We start from the raw sequence: 27991 nt of genomic DNA, 5'->3' as shown, positions 1-27991 counted from the left end.
CTGATGGTGTGCTGGGCTAACTGCACATGTGGCTCGGCCTGCAGAACAGGTATCCTGGGAGTGCCCTCTATTTGACCTTGTTTTAGGTGATAGGCACAACAGCGAGTCTCTCGCTCACACCAGATGGGTGTGACCAGGACAAGAGCATCACCTGAGGCCATGACTGCTATCCTGCTTTAGTACAATGGTCTGAAACTCAGCCCGAGTATTACTGCTAGGACAGCTGCTGGGCCCCAACCTCTGTGAGGGCTTCTGGGCTGGGTATAAAACTTGAAGGCACACTGGGGCTGTGACACTACCATGGCCACTGTGTGCTGACCAGTTGTCAAGTCTTCTGTGACTCCAAGGGCAAGTGAAAGGTCCAGCCAGGTTGGGCTAGGACCTTCATGGAGTACTTATGTTCTTGCCAGGGTCTCATGTTATCCCAAGAGGCTATTTTGTGGCTCTTCCCTCTCTCCCATTGGCAGGTATGCCATACACTCCACCAGAGAGCCAGGCTGTGTGGACAAAGCTCTCTAGGGCTATCAAGAGATGTGGGAGCCAAAGGCATTTCTGGTAGTGCCTGTCTATCACCTGATGTGCAATTGCTCCCAAATTCCATCCTGGGCCTAGCACATTCTGGGACCTGACCCAGGGAAGTATCAGTATGACAGTGCCTGCTTCTGGGGGATGAACCTCTTGAAGGCTGTTGACCTGGTTCTCATCGGAAGTCTCTCATTGGCCACCCTGAAGAGCCCCAAGGGCTCCCTTGGCTCCTGGTTTGCAGGGCAAGTGAGTGGCTCTACCTGGATGATGTAAACCTCCTCTCTTGCATTGTACCAGATCTCGAACTTCTTGGCGTCACCCTTCACATTCTCTGTGATGCCAACCGCTGTCATCTGGTGATATAGAAACAGAGACAGGCATCAGCATGCCCAGTGGAGCCATGCATCCTATTCAGTGATGATGGAGCATTTGGGGTGGGGGTGAGGGCTAAGGATGGTGGGAGCCCCAACGCCCCCTTGCATGGGTAGCAGCTGAGTGTCTGGTAACCCTTCGTGTTAGATTGAAGCTTGTTAAACACAGAGTGGTGACTTATTTCCTTCCCTCCGGTTGCTGGCCGAGTCACTCACATTCAAGGACCGTTTGTAGCTGTAGGAAGGAGCCTTCTCATATCCCTCCCCGTTTTCCTCCCTCTTCTTGCAGAAGAGGACAGCCTTCTCGTGCAGAAACAGGTGCCGCTGCATGGGCTTGAACCTGGCTAGCTCCTTCACCTTGGTGTGGCCCTTCTTGTGGTCTGTCCACACACTGAAGGAACCTTGCATCAGCAGCTTCCCCAGGTCACTGAGGTTTCCCTGGAACACAGGACACATGTCGGGGCACGCAAAGCAGGTGAAACTTGGGTGGGCTGGGGTTCCGGTGCACACTGGAAAGACTACACACTATAGGGTTCTCCAGGCAAGACATTCTGGAAGGGACACATCTCAGGAGGTGACGAAAGATCAGTCGGCTGCAGGGGTGAGGTGAGAGAGGAGGCATGGCATGGAGGAGCCATGGGCCAGTGCTATGGTGGAGAGGGGGCAGCACCAGAACCCTAAGGTACAGTGGACTTCAGTTAACGACATACCCCACTGGCCTGTCAGTGGGATAGGTTGTCACCACCAACACAAGAGTTTACGATGGAGGAGGCTGGGGGTGGGTGGGTGGGTGTTTATGGGATATGGGCTTCACACTCAATTTTAATAAATCTAAAACTGTTAGAAATAAAATGTAGTCATTTAAAAGAAAAAATCCTGAAAATGAATGCTAAATAGACATTCAGAGAAACACAACTCTTCTATGCCGACTTGAGGTAGGCCTACACAGAGAAATTTACTCTAGGCAGCCACTTGACATTAGCCCCTGGATCACACACTGTATCACAGAAAACACAGGGACCCACCGCTGTCCAGGAAGTAGACAGGAGGGAAAAGTTTTGGGGTGTACCCCTGTTGGAGAGGCCTCACCCTCCTGGGAGAACATTTGTGGCCTGCTCCACATATGGACAAGCTCCTGACTCATAATCTGGGGCTGCCCTAGGCCCTGGGCCACATGTATCCACTTCCAGACTCAGAGAGCTTGGACGTATTAATAGGATCGCTCCTATCCATTTGCTCCTGAGACAAGGACCAAGACAGGACAAATGGCATGGTGTCCTTGGCACCATGGTGCCACTGTGGGGTCTTACATCATAGCCAGTGATGGCAATGAGGTGCATGGAGTCGTTCACTGCCTTGAGGATGCCCAGAATGGAGCTCAGCGCCTCTTGCAGGTCCTCGGCCCCCTCACAGTTCTTGCTGTATTTCAACATTTCCTGAGGGGGATTACAAGGCGGTACAGTTACACACCAAGATCTTCGCTCTGCACCCCCAGGAGCAGCTGACTTGCACAGATTCAGACTCCAAATGGGGTCCCTGGAATCCTGGTGTGGCGCCCAGACAGGCACCAGCACACCAACCACAAGAACCCACTTAAAAAACAAACCCTCCTTGAAGTCAGGACACCAGATGGTCAGCTGGGTTCTTCAGAGCAGGAGCTGCCTGACTGGCAGCTTATCACTTATCACACTTGCCTCTCATTGTCGCCATGGCCCTCCTAAAGGCACAGTGCTACAAACCCTTTCCTGCCCTGCCACACTGCACAAACTCCAAGACAGAGACTCCTTACTCCCACTGTGCCAAGGACTGACAGGACAGACAAGGCTCAGCTCTCATCCTCCCCCTGGAGAGGCCACAGGCTCCTGGTATAGCTGGCTATCTCTATGTCCCTGGCACTCTACAATGTTCAGCACACAGTAGGCCCACACAAATGGTTGAATGAATCAGGGCCACGGCAAGGTGGAGGATCAGTGGCTCATAAGCGTGCCTCTGGGCCTGGGCCAGGGCTCGGTGAAGACTGAGTTGGGGTAGGCCTTGGCCCCGCACAGACACCTGGCCAGCAGGCAGCTGTGGCTGACCCAGGGCAGCCACCCTGGAGGCTCACCTTGAGCAGCAGCTGGTACTTGGTTATCCTCTGCACAGGTTTCAGCAGGTAGGAGTCAAGGCTCAGCTTGTGGTCCAGCTTCTTCTGGCACTCCTGCAACCAGCAAAGACCCAGTCACACAAGGCCGCGGCCCAGTCCGAGCCCAGAGGAAGGAAACACTAGTGCAGGGAAGGAGCTCAAGACAGACCTGGAAGAAGGGACAGTCGGAGCATTGTCTCCACAGGCTCTCAGACCGTGGCTTGTTCTGACAGTACTTCTCGTAGATCTGGAACTCCTCCATCTGCAGCCGGGAGGGACAAAGACGGAACAGGCTGCTCTCCAGGCACACCGAGCACCTTTCCGTTCTCAGAGCTGAAGCTCTTGCCGCTCCCAGGCCCACTCCCCCAGCCAGGCTTGCTATTCACCAACATCGGGGCCTCAGACTCTAACCCCCACGTCGCTGATCATTCACAGCCCAGAGAGGTGGAGGGCGAGCTCTGTCAAGAGGTCGTTTATAGTACAGTCTGTTGATGTACATGGAATTCCAGGGTGTTCTCAGGCAGTTTTGCAGATTATACAGGTTATTTTGTAGAAATCCACCTGAGCAGGACTCAAGAGATTGCTTGGTGGTAAAGAGCACTGGCTGCTCTTGCAGAGGACACAGGGTTAGTTTCCAGCAGCCACATGGCAGCTCACAACTGCCTGTAACTTCAGTTATAGGGAATCCAGTGTTCTCTTCTGGCTCATGCAGACCCCCCCCCCACACACACACACACATGGTATAGATACACACATGCAGGTACTCATATATGTAAATATGAATATTATGTGAATTAAATTTCCCCTGGACACTTCAGGGGATGTAGAAAATCCTAGGGTGCATCTAAAATAGAGTGCTTTGGAGGCTGCAGGTGATTTGGGGGTACAGAGGGCTCTGGGTCTTCAAGAGCTATAGGGTACATATGGCTGTAGATCACTGAAGTTCCAAAGATACTTGGATCTAAATGGAGGGGGCTCTGGGATAAAGACAGTCTGGGGATACAGATGACTTGGGGATACAGTTTGAGACACATATTTTGGAGAGCAGACAGTGTTGGGCATATGGTTTGGTTTCTAGGGCATGAAATGGGTTTGGGAGTATAACCTCGATGACTTATGGGCACAGAGGACCCGAGGGTACTGGTCAGCTTCAGGGTGCTGTGAGCCCACCTCTCCTGAATTGCTTTGGCAGAATGGCCGGGCCCAACTCCACGTTCTCCACCCCTGGATGTCCTGCCTCAGACGCTCAAGTCCTCCTGGCCTCTGATTTGGTGCTGTCCCTAATCTGTCTGACCCTATCAGCTCTGTGCTGGATCAAGTGAAGCGGAGGTCAAGCATCCATGGATGAGGGACATGGGCAGGGAAGCCTCAGCTGCCTGCTGGCAGGAGTCTTGTGCCTCGGTCTCCCTGATGATACAGCTGCTGAAGGTCGGCAGACGATGGGCACTTGGTGAGTGTGGAGCTCTGACAGTTCCAAAGACAGAGGGCATCCTGCACCTCACCCCTGCCAGTGTTGGCCCCTCTGACCCCAGGTTACCCCACCCTCTGGTAACACCTCCCCGCAAAGGTCACTTCCTAGGGCTCTGTTAGTCCTAATTCCCTTTCCTTGTCTCAAAATAAGCTTACTCACCAGAGGAAGGAGCTGTTCAGACATGTGAACCCACACAGACTCCTGTTCTATAGGAGAGACTTCAGAGCTTGACCCAACCACTATGCTATAGATGTGAGGGACATTTTATGGGTTGTTTTGTGAGTGCACCCTTGAGCTCAGTGTAAAACAAAATTGCCTCAAGGGGACTCATACGGTTCTTGGGTATGAATGACTGTAGAATAGAATGCTCTGGGGTGCAGAGGGTTGTAGACATGGCATGGGGGGGGTTCTGATGCTGCTGGTTAGGGACCTCTGACCTACAGAATGATGAGCACCTCAGGTTTGGGGACTCTGGAGACACATTAATTGCCAGGCTGAGTCAAGACAAATATGGCTCCTTCTTCCCTTCTACTTTGAGACAGGGTCTCACTATGTTGCCTTTGCTGGTCTTGAACTCACAGAGATCTACTTGCCCCTACCGCCTAAGTTGCTGGTGTCAAAGGGAGGTGTACACCACCATTCTTGGTCCTTGTGTGAATCACTAGACCTTCAGCATCCACTTCCTGCCCCCAACTCTCCAGTTCAGTCTGGGGTGGAACCTGGGACCTGGTGTGCTGGAAAGTGTTCTGCCACTGAGTTGTACCCCAGGCTCCTCTAGTTCTTTATTTCATAACGTTGCTTTGTTTTCCCCACCAGGGAACCTCCCGTCTGTACCATGTGAACCACACTGGTCCCAGTGCTCAACAAGACAACATCCCATGGGTCTGAGAAGTTATGTGTGGGTTCCACTCTTTCTGCTCAAAGAATTTCTACACATCTCTCTTTAAATTCATCTGCACTATTCGATGAGGAAACACCTGAGATTCCCAAGAGGAGAAAGTAGACATAGAGAGGACCCAAGGCCTTTTCCAGTGTTTTCAGCTAGCAAGGCTTAGACAAAGATAAACCAACCCACAAGGAAAGCTCAGCTGCACCAGGCCTCAGAAACTGTGATTTCTGCATCCCCAAACATTGAGCTTTATGGTTTTTCTCTTTTACTGAAGTAATTATTAGCCTTCAAAGCAATATCCTATCCCTTTTTTCTCTTCCCACAACACTGTTCTCTCATTTCAGCTGTAGTGGGATTGTGGTGGGAGCTGATGAGGCAGTCAAGGCGCAACACATGGTCAGTGATATGGAGGTACCAAGGGTCTCCCACACACTTAGTGATGTACATTCAGGGCCCCTCAGAGGTTAGAGATACTCACTGCCTGTGAGGCGTGCAGTTAGATACATACCCTCTCCAGAAAGCACCTCCCCACCAGCTCTGGGCAGTCTATGCAGCTCTCCAGGTCCCGCAGGAATATTCTGCATGGAGAGGGTGTCAGTGAGGCAGAGAACAGAGTGGAATCAGATGATACTGTCTTCCAGAGACCCTGAACAATCTCATCAGAGTGGCAGTGACTCCCCACCTGGCCTGGGAGCCTGCACCCTGCCAAACCTGGCTCCTCAGTGCCCACAGCCCAGGCTGTCTCCCTTTATTTCTGACCTTGTAGTTAATATTAACGTTGGAGCTAACCTTCTGGGGGCAGAGGCGAGAAGGGCAGAGTCAGAGGCAGAACATGCAAAGGCTCTCAAGGGCCTACACGCTGGCCATGAGCTTGTGGGTTTTCTGGGGCCCATCAAATCTCCACCGTGTTTCCTGTCTAAACACTGACTTGCACCTGTCCTCTGGGGAGATCCCAGGAGAGGAAGGCTGCATGGGGTCCACTGCAGTTTGAAGCCACTGGGGCCAAGTCCAGGACTAGCCTCAGTGATTCTAAAGGGAAGATTCTAAACGTCCTTGGAAAGGAGCAGCTGCAGGAGGAGGAGGGGTGGACAGCTGTTTCCTTTATAAGCCTTGAAATCCTGCTAAAGGATGTCGCCTCTGGAGGTCCCAAGTGTTAAAGAGAAAACATCTGGGCTAAACTGCTTCCCAGCAGCACCACTGTCCTCCCAGCAGACAGCTTGCCTATCACCCAGCCACCTTAGGCACGAGCCAGCAGGACAAGGATGGTCAGAGAATGCATCATGGGCACCTACTACATGTGCCTGTGACTTTCTGGAGAGACTTGTTCCCAGCCAAGTACATCCCAGGGGCTGTGGGTCCCGGCTCCCTGCAGGCAGCCATGTCAGAAGCAGGAGATCACAGATGCCAAGCATCTATGTCCAGATGGAGGGCCCACCTGTTATGGAAGTGATAGATTTCCTCCATGTTTCCAAACAGAATGCTCTTCTTGTTTTGTAGGCCTGTTGAGATGAGGTGTGCCATCAAGGGGTTGTCCATCTCTGCGGCATAGCCCTGCAAGGGAGCGGGAGGTGGTCAGCCAGGAGAGACTCTCATCATCCTTTCTGACCTTTTTATCCAGGTGTAACCTACACAAGGCAGAGGCCATGCTGCTCTTGTGTGTATCTAATGTGTCTAGCTATTAACTTCCAGGTCACTATTGGGAAGACTCGGGACCCAGGGTCCCCTCCTCAAAGTCCTCTTACTCCAGATCTGCCTACCTACCTTGTTCTGGAACTTTCTCTTTCTTCTTCCCTTTTTTTTTTCTTTTTTGTGGATCAGAGATAAGGTAGGGTCTCATTCTTCAGCCCAGGCTGGCCTAGACCTCATTATGTAGCTGAGGCTGGCTTTGAACTCAGTGAGCCTCCTCCCTTAGCTTCTGAGTGCCAGGATTACCCGGAGCACCTCTACACCACACACAGAACTGTGTGCACTGTTTCCTATGACACAGTCATTGTCACTGAGGTTGTGTGGGTCATATGTTTTCTATGTGCATGGGCAGCTCTCTTGTGGCTGATGTATCTGCTTCTGTGCTTGTGGTGGTATTGTGTTCCCCAAAATATTGTGCACCCTAATAAATTTATCTGGGGTCAGAGAACAGACAGCCACTAGATACAGAGCCAAAAATGGTGGCTAGAAAATGGATTAGAGCAAGCCATAGCAGAAGCTGGGCGGTGGTGGTGCACGCCTTTAATTCCAGCACTTGGGAGGCAGAGCTAGGCGGATCTCTGTGTGTTCAAGGATACAGCCAGCATGGAGACACACGCCTTTAATCCCAGGGAGTGACGGCAAAAAGAGAAAGATATATAAGGCGTGAAGACCAGAAACTAGCAGCATTTAGCTGGTTAAGCATTCAGGCTTTCGAGCAGCAGTTCAGCTGAGAGCCATTGGGATGAGGACACAGAAGCTTCCAGTCTGAGGAAACAAGACCAGCTGAGGAACTGGTGAAATGAGGTAGCTGTGGCCTGTTCTGTCTCTCTGATCTTCCAGCATTCACCCCAATACCTGGCTCCAGGTTTGGTTTTATTAATAAGAACTTTTTAAGATTCATGCTACATGTTCTGGTCCAGCCACTATTTCTGCTGATGGACATTTGGGCCGTTTCTTGTTTGGGCCTGATACAACTGCAAACATTTTCATGCACTCTGTTGTGGGCATAAGTCCTTATTTCTAAGCAGCATTAAAAAAATCGTGTGTGTGTGTGTGTGTGTGTGTGTGTGTGTGTGTGTGTGTGTAGAAGACACCTTGAGCATTGGTCCATGTCTGAGGCAGAGTCTCTTGTTTACTGTTGTGTATGCCAGGCTGGCTGGCCTGGGAACTTTCAGGGGTTCTCACGCCATTACCTCCTATCTCATAGGGGTTACATATGCACCCTGCCATGCTTGGCTTCCCATGGGTCTTAGGGATTTGAACTTAGGTCTTCATGCTTACACAGAAAATTCTTTGCTCACTAAGACTCCTAAGAAGCAATTTGTGGGTGGTGGTGGTGGTGGTGGTGGTGGTGGTGGTGGTGGTGGTGTGGTGGTGGTGGTGGTGGTGGTGGTGGTGGTGGTGGTGGTGGTGTGGTGATGGTGGTGGTGGTGGTGGTGTGGTGGTGTGGTGATGGTGGTGGTGGTGGTGGTGGTGGTGGTGGTGGTGGTGGTGATGGTGGTGGTGGTGGTGGTGGTGGTGGTGGTGGTGGTGGTGATGGTGTGGTGGTGTGGTGATGGTGGTGGTGGTGGTGGTGGTGGTGATGGTGGTGGTGGTGGTGGTGGTGGTGGTGGTGGTGGTGGTGGTGGTGATGGTGTGGTGGTGTGGTGATGGTGGTGGTGGTGGTGGTGGTGGTGGTGATGGTGTGGTGGTGTGGTGATGGTGGTGGTGGTGGTGGTGGTGGTGGTGGTGTGGTGGTGTGGTGATGGTGGTGGTGGTGGTGGTGGTGGTGTGGTGATGGTGGTGGTGGTGGTGGTGGTGGTGATGGTGTGGTGGTGTGGTGATGGTGGTGGTGGTGGTGGTGGTGGTGGTGATGGTGGTGGTGGTGTGGTGGTGGTGGGGTGGTGGTGGGGTGGTGGTGGAGGAGGAGGAAATGAAACCAAGGACCTCACACACGCTAGGCAGGTGCTCTTTTCACTTTTTATTTTGAGATGGAGCCTTCAAGCTGGCCTTGAACTCGCTCTGTAGCCCAGGCAGGCCTTGAACCTACAATCCTCCTGCCTTGGTCTCCGGGGTAGCTGGAAATACCAGTCTTTGTCAACAGGCCTAACTGTAGCAACAATTTAAAAATGAAGCTATGGTGTGGTGGCAAGCAAACACCTGGCCCAGTGTCCAGCCTCACCTCTAAGACACAGAGCAGCTCCTCCACGTAGGCCCGCTCCGTGTCCAGGAGCTCATTCATCACATGTCTGTGGATGGGGACATAGAAGAGCAAAGATGTTAGCTTGGGGAGGTCATCCGGAATCACTGAGTCCCTACACTTATCTGTGAAGGAAGAAATCATGGCATCGAGGACTTGCCCGGTATGGGAGCTGTGGAAGAAGCTGGCTCCCTGGCCCCCATTGATAATGGCCTCCTGTTTCCACTGCCTTCTGGGATCGATCTCTCTACCCACCTTCTAGCCTTCTGGGCTAAACCAATGCCACCTCTACACACACTGGTGAGTAAGACGCCTCCTGTTTCCGTCACAGGCCACTGGAGTCTCTCCAAGACCTCTTTAGCAAGAAGACCCCCATCCCCCACCCCAGAGCCTCTGAATAGCTGTGGCTCTTCCGGGTGCACTACCAGCTCCTGTCCTGCATGTGATAGCTACATGTGACCATCTGCAGCCATGCAATGTGCTATCATCTGTGGAATCCCAGGAGGGGATGAGGCGGGCTTACAAAGCATCCAGCCATTCATAGCTTCCAGAGGTGAGGATCACCTGCCAAGGGCCTATAGCCAATCTGCCCACTTCGTCCCCAAGGCCATAGCCCATGGGCTACTGGACTGAGACCTGGGCATGGACTAACAAACAGCCAACAGCCAAGTAACTAGGCTCTACAAGTGAGCCTGGGTTAGTGGAGGAAAGAGGCCTGGGTCTGCTTCTCAGCCATAAACTGCCCAGGCACAGGGCACCTCCACCTCAGGGCCCCGGGTATTGCTCTGCCTGGAAGCTTCTCTGCTGTCTACCCTTCTCTGCCTCTTGCTTGTCATCGTCCATCAGAAGCCAGAAGTGACAGAATTCACGTTCCTCTCTGCTGCTGCTCTAGTTACATAATTCACCCTGTCCTGCATCTCCTCAGGGGGACACCGCTGAGCATGTTGGGGACATTGGAAACAAGTCGCCTGTGTATATACACCTGTTTGCTCACGTGCTCCCAAGAAACTCTGCTTCATTCCTACTGTGTTTAGAGCAAATTCAAAGAACAAGAACAGTGTAGGGGTGATGTTTCCTTCCGCCTCCGGTGCCATGACCCCAGCTCCTGGCTGACCCCTCTCTCCCCCCTGCATGGTTTGCCTTGTTTGCAATTTCAGCCTCTTGTGTTCACATTGTCTGGCCTGGATGCTGCTCAGAGACTTCGAGAGTGAAGGGACTCAGCTGAGGGCAGTGGACAGGCAGGTCTCAGTGGAGACATTCTGAGTGCACATCCTGAGAATGTCACGGCATTTCACCTACTACTGTGCAGGTGCCTTTGTGAACAGGTATGAGTCCCCAGATAGCAGAAGGTAGGCTATACAGGAAAGGTGACAGGTGGCCCTGGTAAGGGCTCAGATGATCACCAGCCCAGCCCAGACAAATGGGTGTGCATGTATGTCCCATAACCCACCTGTTGGTTTTCAGTTAGCATAGACATGGTGCCGGCTTCCTTCCTGCCCTGTATGCCCGGGTAAAAGTGCCGCTTGTCATCTTTGTGACTCTAACACCCAGACACTGGTGGTCACTCACCTGCGCAGGATGGCCAGGCTCTCTTCCTCATCCCCCGTGGAGCTGGTGCGGCCCTGCCGGGTCTCGCTCATTTCACTCTGAGGAGAGAGCAGCATGCTGGGTTTTGAGAATGACCAGTGCTGCCTCAGATGCTGACCGCCCAGCCTCATTTCCCATCTGGAATAGAGTCTGAGGAGGGCAAGTAGCTGCCCCGGAGGCCAGGAGACCCAGAGAGACAGACCACGTGGACAACAGCAAATGGAGGATGCTGAGATAATTTGCTGTGGCTATGAGCAACAGACAGACACATGAAGGGCCAACGTGGCGTGAGCCTCACCTTGGCTCTCCTGTAGGGCCCTCTGCGGAGTGCACCGCCCTCAGAACTGGAGTTCTCAGAGCTTCGCCAGGAGCCTAGTTTAGAGAGAGGCAGAGCAGGGCGTTAGCTCTGCTGAGAAGTGTGCCCAGAGGCAAAAAGGAAGGGAAGAGGATTATAGCAGGAAAGACAGAAGAAAGGGGTGACTGGCGGGCGGGGGGGATGGAGAGCTACCTGAAGGAGCCGCTGACTGGGGCCCCCACAGCCCCTAGCTGACAGGGAAAGGCTGGGAGGACACTCATGCTGGCACCCTGGAAACCTTGGAATTCCTGGCTAGGGGCATCTCTCCGCAGGTCAGAAAGCGGCTCTCCTCCCCCTCAGAGGCTGCTGGTGGAATGTTTCCCCAGGACATTTGTGGCGGCTGTTGGCCAACACAGAGGCACCCAAGCCCATTCATCTCTGGGTTCCTGTCCCAGAGTGGAAGGGAGAATTCTCTCCAGCTTTAGGGAGGAGGAAGTTGCTAAGCAAAGGGGAAGGTTAGCAGGCCAAGGCACCCTTGTAGCTCACGGGGTCTGGGGCGTGGTGCCATAGTTAGTGACAGCCTGGAGGGCTTGTGAAGAGGTCAGTGGCACAGTTCTGGCAACAGCACAGAGAATGGATGGAACAGAGAGACACGGGCTCAGAGGAAATGACTGAGGACCTTTCCTAAAGGGTCAGTGTCTCCAGTTCTGAAAGGCCACCAGGACTCAGCTGAAAGGACCCATCTCTACTGTGGCCAAAGCATAGAAGCAGCTCCCGTTGGTGAGACATGGCAGAGCGTGGCCGGGTCCTGGTAAAACTTCATTAATCGAAATGGGTGGCAGACCAGAATAAGCCCTGGCCTGCAGACTGCTGACCGCGGACCGGGGCAGGGAGGACAGAGAGGACAGAAGCATGACAACAGGACCTGGCACGTTTGGCTTCCTCAGATGGCTGCCTGGGAGGAAGATGCCACGCGTACCTGGTGAGGGTGAGGGGGACTTGGTGAGCGCCTCTGGCCGGGGCGCCACAGGCTGCACGGGCCGCGTCTGCTTGGCTGCCAGTTTCTTCAGGCTGGCCTGCCTGCGGTGGAACATCTCCTCAGTGCTCTCTTGCTTCTGAAAGACTTTTTGCACATGTTCCTGGAACGACACAGCTACTGAGACACCCTGCAAGGGTCAGTGCTGGCCCTGCAAAACCCGTCATCCGCAGAGAGGGTGTCTGTGTGTGCAGCTCCCCGCTTCAGGTGAGTGAGCAGTGTCCATGAACAGTGCACCGCACTGTACCAGCTCTGGTCAGTGAGCTGTGTGAAATTCCGCGGCAGGACGGGCCGCCATCTCCAGAGCTCGGAAAGGATGGTTATGGAAAGGGGGTCAGTTTCTTCCCACTGCCTCAGAAGGAGAGTTCAGGCAGCTAGCTGGGGGGGAGGAGGAGCCAGCCTATCTTTGGTGTAATATCGGGGGTGCGATGGCAAGGTCAGGGTTCCAGTGAGTGCCACGCCGCGAACCGCATCTACCTCAGGTGATGCTGGTGGAGATGGTGGCATGGTTAGGGTAACTTCTGCAATGGAAGCCGGCCTCAACTTGATGCTCCTCATCCCTACACGTCTACCTAGCAACCTGCATCTCTCCTACTCAAAGGGTTCTTTGCGGGTTGGGGATATAGTCACTGAAAGGGAGCTTGCCTAGCATGTGTGAGGCCCCGTGTTCAATCCTCAGTATCTCAAAAAACGTATTCTTTGAAATATCCTATGAAGTAGGTCCCCAGGCCCCGGTCCCCAAGCCCCAGATGGAAACCCTCATTGGCATTACCAGAAGGTCCTGGTTGAGGATGCATTCGTATTCTTTGTAAATCTTATTGAGCTCCTGGATCTTATTTTCTGTACCAGTCTCCAAAAACTTCTCGATTTCCTGGAGGGCGGCCTCCGCGCCATCCTGGGACTGGCACTTGTCCACAGGCTGTGAGGCCAGCAAGAAGATCCCTTCATCACACCACTTCATGGACTGGAAACAGAGGAGGGCTGTCAGCGTCAGGACCTGTGGCGCCATCCTTCCCCTTGTGTGGCTGCCCGCTAGAGCTGGGCGCTCCCCACTCCTGACTAAGACACTCTTAGGATGGGAGGCTCCCGGCCACCAAGACAAAGGGTGCCTGGAGGGGACACGGCACTGCAAAGCTGTCCGGGCTTGAGGGGCCGAACTCACTGTAGGAGAGGGCGTCAGAATAAAGCAGGACCGAAAGGGAACCTAAGCTGCGGTCCCTCCTAAGAAATCATTGCTGGGACCAGTGCTGGACCAACGGGACCAACGCTCTGAGTGACAGGACAGAGGATGCAAAGGGGGAGGGTGCTCTGGCTGTCCTGTTAGTGACTCTGATCGGCTCAGCACCCCCCTTGCTGGTAAGGGGCAACAGCTGGTGGTCAAGTCCAGCCGAGTTGCCTACCATCTCCAGGAGGCTGTGCAGCTCCAGGGACTTGCTGAGAAGGCCCCTCCTCCTGGTGATCTCAGTGGCAAAGTGGTCACAGAGGTGCTGGAGTTCCTCACACTTGGGGTGGATGGAGTCTACGGCATAGTGCTTGTTCTCAATCAGCTGCTGACCCTCCAGGGACAAGGCTCGGGCCCTGTCCACAGCCACCTGCAGAGAGCATCAGGGTATCAGTTTAGTCCTGTGTGGAGAGACAGACAGGGGGACATAGTCCTATATGGGTGTCTGTACTGGAGGTGGACGATGGATGTGGAGTTTGTGGACTGCTGTGGCTGACTGAGGCCCCTGAATCCTCAAGCCATTCCGAGGCCCAGTTTCTGAAGGTCAGGCAGGTTGGGTTGGCTTGGCCTAGAGGAAGTACAGGTTTTAAAGTCAGGGAATAATAAGAGGTCAGGACAAAGGGGCTGTGGAGGACAGGCTGTGCACCTTAGACAGAAGAAGGCACCTTGGGCTCTCTGCACACTGCCTGTGTTACCCACTAGGTGCCACAGGAGCTTATGTCCCAGTGGGAAACTCAGGTCCTGGGCCCTCTGCATAGCTGGGTGATGTCGTGACCACCATCCCCCTTCCAACCACGCCGGACTCTCACACTGGACTTCTCCTCAAAGCTGGTCAAGTCCTTCAGGAGGTGCTGCACGTGTGCCAGGCTGTTGCCAACATCAGTGAAGGTGGCTATCTTCTGAGACATGGAATCCAAGGTGGTTTTGACCTGCATAAGAGGAAGACCAGTTTGGAGCACCTGTGCCTCACTCAGGAGCCCATGCCTGGAGGGGCAGGGGGTCGGGACCCCCAACAGCAGCAAGCTGATGGGGGCCATCAGGGCTCAGCCAGGCCACCCAGGCCTGCAGAGCCCCTTGGGGTGCTGGCTCTCCCCACGGCCTCACCCTCTGAACACTTGGAAACCAAACAACCCAAAGTACTTCTAAATGACCCACAGGCCAAGGAAGAGGCTTCAGAGGAAAATCTCCAGACACTGCATTGGATGAAAATGGAAATGCAGCATGTCAACACTGTGGGTCACATAAAAAAGTCAGCGATAGGGAAACTGGTAACGTTCCTAACAAACATGCATGTTATCAATAAGCTGGGCATGCTGGATCACACCTGTGATGCCTGGACTTAGGAGGCTGAGGCAGGAGGATAGCTGTGGGTTTGAGGCCATCTGGGATACATACTGAGTTCCGGGACAGTCAAAACTGTATACAGACTGAGACTTTGTCTAAAAAAAACCATAAATAAATAAACAAATACATGTATTATTAAAGAATAATCTGAAGTAGCTAATGCAGGCTCCTGCCCCAGGGGCCTAGAAGAAGACTGAAATAAACTCAAAGCCATTCATAGAAATAAATGATAAAGATATGATCAGAAATCAATTCAACTGAAAACAAAAAACCATAAATTGTCGTTTCTCTGAAAAAACGAACCGCTGCTCCTCACGTGGTACACTGTGACGTATCACAGTTAGTACCCTGCACTGTGAAAAGATACAGACTGTCACTGTCACTGAGGAAGCAGGGGCCATCACTCAGGTTCCCACAGATAGGAAGAAGCAGAAGCAACTCTGGACCCGAATCTCACCTAACATGACACAGAGAAAGGGAACCACCTCCTGACGGCGGACCACCTCCTGACAGACAGTGGACCACCTCCTGACAGCGTCCATCCCATCTGTTCAGCGTGAAACAGCAGGCACTCTCCACAGCTGCAGAACTTCTAGGATGCTCATTCACCACTTAACCACCCCTTACAAACACACACACACACACACACACACACACACACACACACACACACCTATACTACATACACACATGCAAAAAAGCGCAGCTTTGACCAGAAGGAAAGCCGCACCCACCACACACCCGACAGCACCCTGGCACCGAGAACGATAAAGAACCCTTAAAACTCATCAATAAAAACACAAAGGCAGATCATGCAGCTGAAAATGGGCTCTGGATGCCTGGGGCAAGTAAGTACCCCAGGCAATAGTGACATCCAGTGCTGTCAACAGAGTGAGAACCACAGTGCATGCACCCACCTAAGTGTGCACAGCATAGCAAAGGTAATCTTGAGCATGTGTGGGGATGTGGAAGAGCTGGGTAGGCCACACTGCCACGGGAGTGCCAAGTGTCACAGGGAAAAGTCTGGCAGTTGCTTCTTCTCTTTCTTTTACATGTGTCTATACATTGTGTGTGTGTGTGTGTGTGTGTGTGTGTGTGTATACAGATAGAACATGAGTATGTATGGGTGCTTGTGTACACGTGGAAGCTCAAAGTTGACACTGGACGTCCCCCTCAATCTCCACTTCATGTGATTCTGAGGATCTGAACTCCAGGCCCCATGGTTGCATGACAAGAACCTTATCTACTGAGCCATCTCCTAGCTCCAGTCTAGAGCTTTCTAATATTCAAACAGATGGTCTCTATGTGATCACGCATTTGAGAGAACTAGAATTTATATCCACACAAATGCATGTACATGTGCAAATGTCTACAACAGTTTTATCTATGACAGCAAAACCCGAAACAATGATGTTCCTTAACAGCACCATGGCAGGCTGCTCAGACATAAGAAGAGGGAGCTGCAGGCATTGGCCACCACCTGGACAGGGACCTCTAGAGAGCCCCTAAAGGACACCTGCTGTGCTAATAGTGTCCTGCTTACAGTGTTCTTGAGTTGGCCAATATGGCAACAGAGATGATATCGATTGTCCTCAGGGACTAGGGACATGGGGAGGGGGTTGGGAGGAATGCAAAAGGGCAGCCCAAGGGTTCTGGTTGGTGTCCTGCACCTACAAGTTCAACGTCAGTCTGGGCTATTGAGCTATGTCTTGTTACCACTCAGGGAATTGGCAAAGGGTATCGGATCTCTCCAGTCCAATGAGAGACCCTGTCTTTGGGCAGCGAAGTAAAGTAATAGAGTAGGACACCCAACTTCCTGTTTTCACCTACACATGCATACATATGGATTTATGTACCTACACGTTCACATGCTTACACCCCTGCCACACGTAAATAAAAAATACCTTTTGAGTGTCACCTGCTTCAAGCCTTCCTCGGCTTCCATGAAAGTTAGACCTACAGCAGACAGACCCACACCCTCACTTCCTGAAAGGCAGCATCCCACGCCTCGCGGCCCGGCCACTCACCTCCCGGAAGCCTTGCTCAAAATGCCTCAGCTGCAGGCATTGTTCCAGCTTCTGCTGATGCTTTGCCCAGAACTCGTCAAAGGCGGCTTCGGTTTCATTCAGCTGGGCCAGGAGCCTGAGAAAGAGGAAAGGGCCGCAGGGGTGAGGAAGACTGCAGACCAGGGTGCACAGAGGGCTCCCGGACACGCTTTCCTGTGAGTCCTTGGCCCCGTCACTGACTCCTAGGGCTCTCAGAGTTCTGAGAGACGCGAGAGAGATGCACTCAGACAAGACTGCGGGCTCCCCGACCTGTGTGTCACTTTGACACAGCAGACAGAACTCAGTTTGCTAGTGTGTGTGTGCGTGTGCGTGCGCGTGTGTGTGCGTGTGCGTGCGCGTGTGTGTGCATGTGTGCATGTGTGTATACCAGGGGTTGACACCACATATCTTCTTCAGTGGCTTTCCATTTTGTTATTTAAGGCAGGGTCTCTCACTGAACCCAGAGCTTGTCAGTTCTAGAAAATGGCTGGCCAGTGAGCTCCAGGAATCTGCCTGTCTCCACCTCCACAGTACTGGGCTTACGAATATGAGCCACTACACCCAGGCTATTTTCCCGGGGATCCTAATTCAGATTTTCATACGTGCATGGCAAGCACGATTGACTGTGCCATCTCCCCAGTCCCACATTTGTTAATTTATGGAAGGTCACTGGGTTTACTGTTGACAACCCTGGGCAGGGTGGAGGGCAGTCTGCTGCTGAGGTCTAGAGCTGGTGTTTACCACCCTCACGCTCAGACGGAGGATGACTTCTTGCTAAGGGACTCTAAACAGAACCAACCAGGAACACACTATTCTCTCCCTTTTCCTAGTCTTGGAGGAGTTGATAAATTCCCCTGCCTAGATCTGCTAGTGAGCCTTGGTCTCCTACTGTGTGCCTTTCCCATGTTCCCAATATAACATGCCTGGTCTGCATTCAGCCACGGTCCATGTGGGAGAGACCCACGTGAAAGCCAAGAGCCTGGCTGCCTATTGTTGGGTTTCTGGGCAAATTCTGTCCATACAGGTGCTCTGAGCCTGTCCTGTAGGTGGGAATGTGCCCATCTTGCCTGCAGCATGGAGAAGATAGAATGCCAGGAACATGTGGGGCTCTAGATGTGCCAAAGCATTGGGAGCCCTAACGGGCATTGACTGATGACATTCTGACCTTGTGCTCTGTTATAAACATGGAGAACCAGTGAGAAGTATAGACAGTACCCTTTAGCGTGAGAGTAAAATGCATGCTCTAAAAAAGGCCGGACCACAGGCACTCTGGGCTGCTCTCCTACCTACAACGGCTCGCTGGGGATGTAGGGGCCACGTGAGTATAAGGGGTTACGCTACTACTGCTTGCCCAACATTTTCCTGTCCGTGAGATTGACTGTTCTAGACTCCTGCCCTCTTTATCATGGATGCTGGGGTCCACTCCAAGCCCCGAGAGGGAGAAGGGCCAGTGGGCTAGCTGCTGGGATCTGGCCATTAGCCTTGTGTTTTCACAATGGCTGCGTATCTGCAGCGGTCGGGCCAGAGCAAGGTAGGGCAGGAGGGTGAGGGCCTCACCTCTGCACGGTGGCCTGATTGTCCAGCTGGTCTTGGTTCACGCTGTGGGAAGTGCTCTCAGTCAGTGGCTCCCTGAGGCTCTCGAGGATGCCATTCCCCTCCTTCAGCGCCAGCTGAAGATCCTCCTGCAGAGAGAGTGCACACAGAGCTTGGATTGCAGCCAGCTGCCTGGGCTCAGGTCTCAACACTGAGTACATGGGGATGGCCTGGGATGGGGCACTATGCCCTGTGGGTGCCAACTGTCCTTCTGTATGATCACTCAGTGCACTTAAAACTGTCCAATGTATATGTGTATTGTAGACATATGTGAGATTCTCAAAGAATATGTATACACACACACACACACACACACACACACACACACACACACAAACTCACAAGGAAGGTGCCACACTCCTGTTTGCTGCGGCAAAGCTAGGGTTACAGGTCACTCAGGGCATGGAGATAAGGTCAAAAAGAAACTGGAAACCAGACTTTGTAACAGTCCCTCTCCTGCAGCTGGCCATGCTGTGCAGGCAAAAGGCCATTTCTACGAGTGGGTGACATGCCTGGCAGAGATGGAGCACCATCCTAGGACACACAGTAGTTTACAGCCACCCAGACCCTGCTGTCTCAAAGCCATCAGTAATGCAGATGTCTACAGCAAGTGATGCAGAATGTCTCTACCCTAGAAAGCCATGTGAATGGGTAGCACAATGGTACTTATGCAGCCAATTCAACCATAACTTCTTCAGTCACTGGTAAGAGCAGCCAGGGCAGAGGCCCTGCCTGGTCACACTGGAGCTGCCCTGCCCCCATACACACACAGTGCACAGCCATCAGGAACTGCTCTGGTCTTGGCTTTGCACAGACTCTGAAGTCCTGCGGGGTTTCTGGGCTGAGGGGTGCCGCCCACAGATGAACATGCGTTTTAGCAGGGCTTACTTATGGGGCTTTTAAAAAGGGTATGGTCAGTCTTCTCGGCGTCTCAAGCGTCTCATTGACTTGCTTACTTCTGGCCCTCCTTCCGTGCGGCAACTCACCTGACATCCCGCATCTGGTGTCATATTTCCCTGCTCAGAACCTCGGGCCCCCTGAGCTGCACTCACCTTCGCTTTTGCCTTCTTCTCCGTGTGAACGCTGAGCACCAAGCTGGTTGACTGGACATCGTTGGGCAGTTCTGTTTCAGCCAGCTCGGTCCCAAAGGTCTGCAGCATCTGAGCCGTCTGCTTCACCATCAGGGCAAAGCTTTCAATTGCCTTGGGAGAAGGGAGAGCATGGTCACAGAATCCTGCACACGGCCCGTGGCCTGCGGCTCTGAAAGCTGACACCATGACTGTTGTTAGAGAGGAGAGGGTGGCCCCCAAGTCCTGTGGACACAAGTGTGCCAGCAAATACCTTCCCATGAGTGTCTCAACCTCATGCTTCTTCTTCTTCAGAGACATACCAGGAAGGGTTTGCAGATGTCCCTGCCACCCAGGGTCATTCTCAGCTCAGGGTCTCTGCCTCCACCTCCTTGCTAGGAGACTCGTGAGTGTCAAAAACCACTACGACACAGGACTTGATAGTTGTTGGTTTTTTTTTTTTTCCTCCAAGCCCAGAAAGCCACGCCCGGCTTATTGCTCATGCTATTTCTTTACAATGACTAAGGTCTACTGAGACCATCACCTCATTCTTGGGGAAGAAACTTCAGTGAGCATGTGTTTTAAAAGACAGTGTCGTCACGTGAAAAGAATTCTGCTGGGTTAACTATGAACTAGTGAGAGCATGGCTCTGTAGCGCCCAGGCCCACTCACTGTGCGGTGGCCCAGCCACGTGGAGTGGCAGTAGTCCAGGGTCCCCCCGAGGTCCTCGGTCAGCTGGGATTTATCAATGTAGCCGTGTAGCTCTGGCACTGAGCTGAGCATCATGACCTGTGAGACAGAGGACATTAGCACCGGGCAGCTGGCCCTGGACTCCAAGTTGACTTGGGACTTGAAGGGGTCCAGCTCCGCCTCTGGTTGGTGGGCCAAGCAAGCCTCTTATTCACACTGCTCACTTGGCTTCCTCATCTACACGATGGGAAGATTATGATGCCTCTCGCTGGGCGATGGTGAGGACCCCGTGAGGCCAGGGGACATGAACAAACCCTGCTCAGGGTACCTGGCCTGTCACAGATACTCGATGGGTGTCAGTACTTTCTCCGGTAGGGGGAAGACAGGAAATAAGATGAGGAAATGGAGCTCTGCTTCCTAAGAAGCCAGTTTATGCTTGTTCCTGCTGAGAACACCACAAACTCCCTTTTAGGCACTGGTGAGGATCATTTTAGCTAGCCCTATCTCATCAGACTGACTGACTGACAATTCCGAAGAGGTTCCACTCTGTGTGGTCACAGGGGCCAGCCAACCCTTTCATACGTGGCTTGATTTCATCTTTCTCTGGCCATTTTCAAGGCTATTCTGCCCACGAATTTTAGATAAAAATGTAGACTTTGCTTTGTAAGCTGCCAGACAGATACTCAGAGCGAACTGCAGAGGCTCGGCTCAGATGTTATTTGATACCACAGTATACATTATTCAACACTGAGTCAGTTTAAAGTGGGGGCTCATCTGGAGACAACCTGGGTTGTTACAATAGAGAAAATTCTCCTGGCGACTGCCGGGCAGAAGTCAGGGTTGCTGGGAACCCTACCACACATGGGTTGGCCACCAGCAAGAACTATTCACACTGCCGAGAAGCGGTATGGATGCTAAGTCCTGAACGAGGCATGACTGCCAGATAAAAAGGCGTCAGGTTCTCAGTTTGAGCTAGAAACAGAGTTCTCACGGAGCTGTTCCTTTTTCTCTTGGTTCTTCTAATAAATTTTTCCACAAGCTGCCAAATAACCTTGGCTCATGGCCAGTAAGCCAAAGATGGATTGGGTAATCCAAGGAAGCATGCCGCCTCCTTCCTTAACCTAACTACTGGGGTGTGTGTGTGCATGTGTGTGTGTGTGTGTGCGCGCGTGCGTGCGTGCGTGTGTGTGTGTGTGTGTGTGTGTGTGTGTGTGTGTATACGCATGTGTATGCATTCACATGTGTGTTACACATTTTCCAACACAATAGAGAAGGCTAGGAGCCCAGGGATGCTCCTAGAGAGCTATCTTGCCTGAGGTCAGTACTGTGGAGAAGCATCAGATACCTTCTAAAAGCCAAGTCCTTTGGTAATTCTGGAATTTATCTAAGATTGGTCTGAGCTTGCAGGTGCCACGGCAGTTTCTGTAAACCTGTTTCTGACACCTCTTAACATAATACTGCAGAAGAGATTACAAAAGAGACCATACACTATTATAGATGATCTCAACCTTATTTTCCATGATGCTGAGAGGCAAGAGAAGCTGTTGTTAGTGTGGCTTACTTGTGTGTTGTCATCTGATCAAAAGGGGTTGGGACACACTGTTACTACAAGTATCCATGTATTTGGAGGCAAGAGCCGTGGACACAACTCCCACATCTAGTTTCGGATTGGGACTTGAACCTCTAGCTGGGTGAGCTATTGCCCTGGGTGGTTGTGCCCTTAACTAGGTCTAATGAGTTGTCCAGGAAGAGATGCCACAAGACATGTGGTGCAGTATCTTCCCACAGACCTAGGGGTTGGTTATTGTCAGATCTACCAAGGCATGACTCTTAGACAGAGTCACCATCACCTCTTGAGGCTGTGGGCCATGTTGAACATCCTTCCCTGCCTTTACTCTGGTTCTTGAGGAAGACTGTTATGGAGGTGGGACAGGGTGGGGTAGGAACCCAGACTCCCCTGTTCCTGTTTCTCAGAGAACGGCTCTAGCCTGTTGGAGCAGAGGACAGGGAGCAGTCGTGGGGGATGGGCAGAGGCTTTAGACAGCTGGGAAAGAGGGTATATGCCACCTAAAGCCCGAGACACAGCAGACGGCATCGCAGACAGCAACCGGCCCAGATTCTTCCATTTCCAAAAGCGAGGGTGTCACTGCAGGAGAGTCCCACAGCCTGGCAATGGCCCCTGTGTTCCTGTTCTCTTTATGAAAAAGAAGCAAACTCACAGGGCCACTCTGGCAGCTCCTGGGTGCCACACAGGTCATAGCCAGGCTTCACTGGCTCTGGAGAGTGTACTTTCAGGAACTTTAGAATCGTGGTTTTTTGGGGGAAGCAGAGCAGCGTTAGGGCCTTTCTCGGGGGACAGTGGGAAAGGGCTGACCTATGCTGGCTGGATACGTGGAGATAAGGTAGGGACTGCCTACTGGGCTGGTCCTGGCTGGGGTCCATGGACTCAGAAGATGCCCATGTCCTCTTTATTAGCCCTCCTTTCCCCAGAGACATCTGGGGTGTGCCCCTCACTGTGAGCTAGCATAGGACTATCCTGTGACTTACAGTATTCTGATGGAGCTATCCCATGGGACCCACGCAAGGCCGGGGCCTTGCATGTATGGACCACTAGTTGGGGCAGGGCAGGGCTCAAGGGAAGAAGAAATCTAGAGCTGCTGCCGCCAGAACACAGGGGAAGTGTAACTTCCGACCAGATCTCATGGGATTTTACTTATGGCCACAGAATGGAGGTCACTCCTTGAGAGTGCACCACGTGCCAAGAGTGCACTTAAGCTTGGTTCTGCTGACACAGCGCAAGGGAGAACTCACCGGTACTTTCATCTTAAAGTCATCTCTGTTGAACTTGAAGGCGATGTCGGAGAGAGTCCTCTGGAAAAAGCCCGTGGGCCGGAGAACAAGGACGAGCTGCAGGTTGGCTGGGAAAGATGCCTGCAGAACACAGGAAGAAGAGCATTTGCTTTGAGCGGCCCAGGCCATGGAACTGACCTGCCGCCGCAGCTGATGGTGGGCGTCTGCATGGACGCTGCTTAAAAAGTAAGAGCCGAAAGCATGTTATAGCTGTCAGGGGTTAAATGAGGATCTTCTCCTCCCCGTGTGGAGTTCTAAATCCCAGTACTTCAAATAGACTCCTTTGGAGCATGGGTCTTCCCACAGGAAAGGCACCTGGATCTCAGGCTCCCAGTCTAGAGAATACGTTTCTGTTGTTCAAGCCACCCCATCTACAGCACCTCATCACGTCAGCCACGGGGCACTAGTGGACTTGTTAAAGAAAAAAGAAGCAAGAAGACACATGTGTGGAGCACCTGAACCCAAGATCAATATAAACTCCCCTGGCATGTGCACGCAAACGCATACCCTCGAATAGTTAGTTCCGTGCGTTTGGTTACTCCTTTGCCTATTGCAAGGTGTTTGATCTTGGATAAGTTACTGCAAAACGGGAAGTGAAGCCGACGCCTGTCTCATTCCACTGGGTGAGGAGGGGGTAGTTACAGCTCACGTGGTACTAGACGTTCATGTTTACCACCCCCAGCTGACCTCCCACCCAGCACAGTGTGCATCAGTGTCCATCACTTGTGGCTGGCCTCCCATTCAGGAAAACGGACATGGGTCTTGCCCTGGAAGAAAATGTTCTTCTGTTGAACCCTGTGCCCTTGGTCCTCACGGGGCCTCCAACATGGTGATGTTCACATCACCTGCGACATCACACTTTTCAGTCACAGGCACACTGAGAAACGGGCTCCCAGTTCTTCCTGAGTGGATACAGAAGCAGGGTGCTGGGAATCTCTGAGGGCCCTTCTGTAGACAATGCCCTCCAAGTCAAACTCTTCCCCTGGTGGCATGGCTTCCCTTTGCCCTGCCATGGCGAGGAGGCTGGGACATGCCTCTGTCCACGCCCTTCCTATATTGTGCAGGCACGCGCTAGCAGCTACCCTCAGGAGAGAGTTATGGATACGCAATGCCAGTAATCAGACTTTATCTCAGGGGCCCTGGGAAAGGGTGAGCACTCAGACCAAGGACAGAAAACAGCCCTGCAAAGGCAGAAGCTGAGGGCAGGTTCTGAGCTACTGAACACAAGGGCTTCCAGACTTGTCCTCTGTGTGAAATCGGACACCACTATTTAAGGCAACACTGTCAGGGCCGGCAGCTTTCCTCGAGGTGACAATGAGTCACATTTTTCTAAACTTCAATTAGCTTTGTCACCCAGACCCATACCTCCAGAAGACTGGCTCTGGAGAGCAGGCTAATGCTCGGAGCCTAAAAGATAGACAACACCTGTGCATTCCTGCTAGGTACAAGGTTCCTGGGGTGAGGGGCCCTTGCCACTGGCCGGAGGTGACCTCCAGCCTCATAAGCAACTACTTTCTCTTCCTTAAGCTGCTCTAGTTTCCATTAAGCTACTGACTTTGCATATTAAACAGCTGTATAAAAATTAAAATAAACGGAAGCCATGTGGGAGGTTCTAAGGATGTGCACAAGCACCTATCATGAATGAAAGCAGCGGTAAAGTGAATATTCTCTGCTGTGGGGTCAACCATCATGTTTGAAGCTGGGAAAAGGCTAACATACACCCTTCATTTCTAGAACAGGGTTAGGCAGATGAGAATTTGATGTTGGTGTTTTGTACCATACTCAATAATCGTGAATTGCAAATTGACCGTCGGTTTTTATCTGACATAAAACATCACTCACTTTCTGCTGTGCACCGAGGTGTGCCCAGCCTGCTGTTCTGTACTTAGTAGTAAACAGGGCAGCTGGCTCCTGGCCAACCTCTCTTGTCTGATCGCATCCGACAAACACAAGTTAATATGAGCATATCAGAGTTTGACTATCAGTGTTAACCAGCCAGAAGACCCTGGCTCTGAGTTGGGGTTCCTCTCGCAAAGCTAAACGCTGGCTGTGGAGCCTATGATGAGGTTTCACAGATGCCAGCCAAAGGAGGATGCATGAGACCCGTGTTAATAAACCCCACGGCCTCCCGGGACTGAGGTCTCAGGGTGGATCTGCACTGATGTCCCACCCAGCTGTGCGTCCCACAGGTGACATGCAGCACATCCTCACAGACTTGACATCAGTCAGACCTGGGAAAACAAACATATGGATGCTACTGCGCAAACTCGGGAGACGCTGTGTCGGGAGCCATTAGGAAAATGGGACAATACGATACTGTCAGAGATGCAGCTGACTCTCCTGTCCCCACCCCACCTCAGGCGGGGGCCTGCACCTGTTCTTTCTGCTCTGCTGTCTAGAAGCTCCAGCTGGCTCTTGTCACATCTCCTCTGTGGGGGCAACGTGACTACAGAGCTCACACTGGGAGCCGGGAGGGTTTTATACACTATTCTGGTCTGTTTGTAGCCCCGTCTTCTCTCAGTGGTGATGGAGTCCACTCCTGCCCTCCAGGCAGAGAGTAAAGAGTCATCCGATCATCGATGGGCAGGCACAGCTGCAGAGACGTGGGTGCAGGTTGAGTGGGAACCAGGAGGGGCAGGAGGGGACCCAGCACCACCTGGCACAAGGCCACACAGGGAAAACATTCACCGAACAACCCCAGGACACCCTCAACTTGGGTGAGAGTCCAGGCATCCCTGTGGCTGTGAACACAGGCAGGGAGAGTATCGAGGAACGAGCTGTTGATTGGCCCCAAAGCATCGCCAGATGACATGACATGCTTGTCGCAAACAGAAGAGACATGGTCTGGCAAAGTCGGGGATTGGACCTGATGGACACATGAGTGCCCTGTAACCGACTACAGAGGTTCCTGCTGTGGTGACGAGCGGAAGCTGGAGGCAAAACAAAAAACAAATCTAGGTTTTCTCACAAAGTCCTGGCTTCCAGCCTACTCAAGTGTCAACATCACAAGACGTAAAGCGAAATGCAAACCAACGGATGAAATGGCTGCTGCCCTCCCCGTCACTGACCTTGGGTCTTAGCAGAAGATATAAAAAGCATTTCTGGGAGTTGGGGGGATCTGAAAACACAGTTTGTCAGGAAATAGAGTGTTTCATTAGTATGTCCCCGCGTTTACAGACTATTTTTACTGCCACAGTTGTGTGTGTGGTAATGTATGTATGTACCTTTGTGCATGTGTGTTCATGTATATCTGTATGTATGTGTTGGGGTGTATATCTAGACACATGTCTGTGTGTGCAAGTATACCCATATATGAGTGTATATGGATCTGTGTACATGTGTGTGTGCATAAGTGTTCATGAACTAATGTGTGTGTCTACAGACCTCTGTATGTGTCTGTATGCTCCCATGTGCACATGCATATGTGCACTTGTGTGCATATCTCCTTATGCACATGTGCAAGTGTGCCTCTTTATGTATATGCATGCATGCTTATCTATACATATACCTGTACATGTGTCTAGGTACACACATGATGCATGTCTGTGCATATGTCTCTATGGGCAAATTTCTTTGTGTATATGTAAGTTTCTGTTGTATATGTGAAAGTATACAAGTCTGGCAGTGTGTGTGTGTACACGTGCACACACATGGGCACATGGGCAAAGTCTCAATGATGGCAAGAATGTCTGTGATGGCCAGCTGGGCTGGCCTGTGGCATCCAGACCATTAGTGAAGAACCTCCCTCTGGTGAGTCTGAGTCCCCAGAGAGGATTAAATCAGGCTCAGTATTTAATTCATTGGTTGATTAAAGGCATAGCCTATCCAGAGACGGAACTGTGGGAGGCGGCTGTGGGATGTATCCTGAGGGTGTGCCTTTGACAGGTGTATTCTGTCCCTGACTGCAGCCTTTCACTTCTCTCGGGCCCCTGGCCTCTGTGGATACTGTCCCTTGCCATGTCCCTCCCTGTGGAGTCTGTCCAGCCACCACACCATAGGCTGGACCCTTGGAAACTGTGAGCTAGAATCCACCTCCTCATCTGAACTACTTCAAGATTTGTCAAAAGAAAAACCACGAACTAGTTCCAGTACGTATACCAGTATGTACACATGAGAACTTTACCCCTAAATATTAAGACTGCTCAACATCATTAAGAAAAAAATAATAAAAACAAGTAGGAAAGTGTGATCACTGAATGGAGGACAATTGTTTAAATAGACACCCTAAGGCTGTACCCACTTTCCTTCTGGAATATTCTGTAAAAATCATCTCTATCCAGTTGTTTTACTGGGACCCCACTGTTGGGAAAGCTCAGACTCCAGTGACAGGGAGGCCTAGGCTACCTGTCCTGAGCCATCTTGACCTCTTGTTATGGGAAACTGGAGCATTTCATGGGAGCAGTGAGGGCCTGGGTGATCATCAGCAACTGGTCCCCAGCCTCCCACACAGACTCATAGGGGCTGTGCTTACTTGGTCAGCTTGGGGCATACACATCTCCATGTGCCTGTGACTCCTCACCATCCATGTCAGCTTCTCCACCCAGTAAGGGAACCAATCATATGACCTACTCTCCCTAAGTGGTCTTAGCTCTGCCTAATTTCTGGGGTTCACTGACTGGCCTCCATCTCTGGCCTGCACCTTGGCATAGTGGTCCATGGGAAGTCCATCTGCTCGGCTGGGAAAACACCTCTGGCCACCTCTCAGATACCTGTGCCTGCCAGTCCTCCAGCGCTAGCTCCCACTCTCCCTCCATGACGCTCCTGACCTCTGGTGGCCACTTGACCTTGCAGCCCTGGTGACCAGAGCAGGACAGGAATCAAGGACAGTGCTTAGTGCAGCAAATGTGATTGTAGGCTGGATGACCTGAGAGCCCAGGTCCCTCCTCAGACATAAGTTTTAGATTGCTCTGCATAGACTACATCAGTCTCAGAGCAAACAAAACAAAACAAAACAAAACAAAAACAAAACAAACAAACAAAAAACCGTTCTACCCCTGGGCAGACTGAACAACACTTTAA

General features: G+C 52.0%; 1 protein-coding gene across 15 annotated transcripts in view; it reads right to left on the bottom strand.

The window, feature by feature from the left end:
• Mcf2l (MCF.2 cell line derived transforming sequence like) overlaps window positions 1–27991 on the bottom strand; it is a 147223-nt gene that overhangs the window by 9314 nt on the left and 109918 nt on the right. For all 15 annotated transcript variants that reach the window (XM_036166687.1, XM_036166686.1, XM_036166680.1 and 12 more), the window contains 19 exons: window positions 22934–23053; window positions 20105–20221; window positions 19418–19567; window positions 18330–18454; window positions 16755–16869; window positions 14193–14312; window positions 13562–13753; window positions 12934–13125; window positions 12105–12264; window positions 11129–11202; window positions 10813–10889; window positions 9226–9292; window positions 6814–6929; window positions 5887–5956; window positions 3188–3280; window positions 3001–3093; window positions 2207–2332; window positions 1113–1334; window positions 786–878 (listed from right to left, as the gene is read on the bottom strand). In XM_036166687.1, coding sequence (XP_036022580.1) covers window positions 786–878; window positions 1113–1334; window positions 2207–2332; window positions 3001–3093; window positions 3188–3280; window positions 5887–5956; window positions 6814–6929; window positions 9226–9292; window positions 10813–10889; window positions 11129–11202; window positions 12105–12264; window positions 12934–13125; window positions 13562–13753; window positions 14193–14312; window positions 16755–16869; window positions 18330–18454; window positions 19418–19567; window positions 20105–20221; window positions 22934–23053 — 2322 coding nt within the window. The remainder of the gene's footprint in view (window positions 1–785; window positions 879–1112; window positions 1335–2206; window positions 2333–3000; window positions 3094–3187; window positions 3281–5886; window positions 5957–6813; window positions 6930–9225; window positions 9293–10812; window positions 10890–11128; window positions 11203–12104; window positions 12265–12933; window positions 13126–13561; window positions 13754–14192; window positions 14313–16754; window positions 16870–18329; window positions 18455–19417; window positions 19568–20104; window positions 20222–22933; window positions 23054–27991) is intronic.

Source organism: Onychomys torridus, chromosome 17 (assembly GCF_903995425.1).
Source record: "Onychomys torridus chromosome 17, mOncTor1.1, whole genome shotgun sequence".
NCBI classification, from domain to species: Eukaryota; Metazoa; Chordata; class Mammalia; order Rodentia; family Cricetidae; genus Onychomys; species Onychomys torridus.
This window is presented reverse-complemented; position numbering and strand designations above follow the sequence as displayed.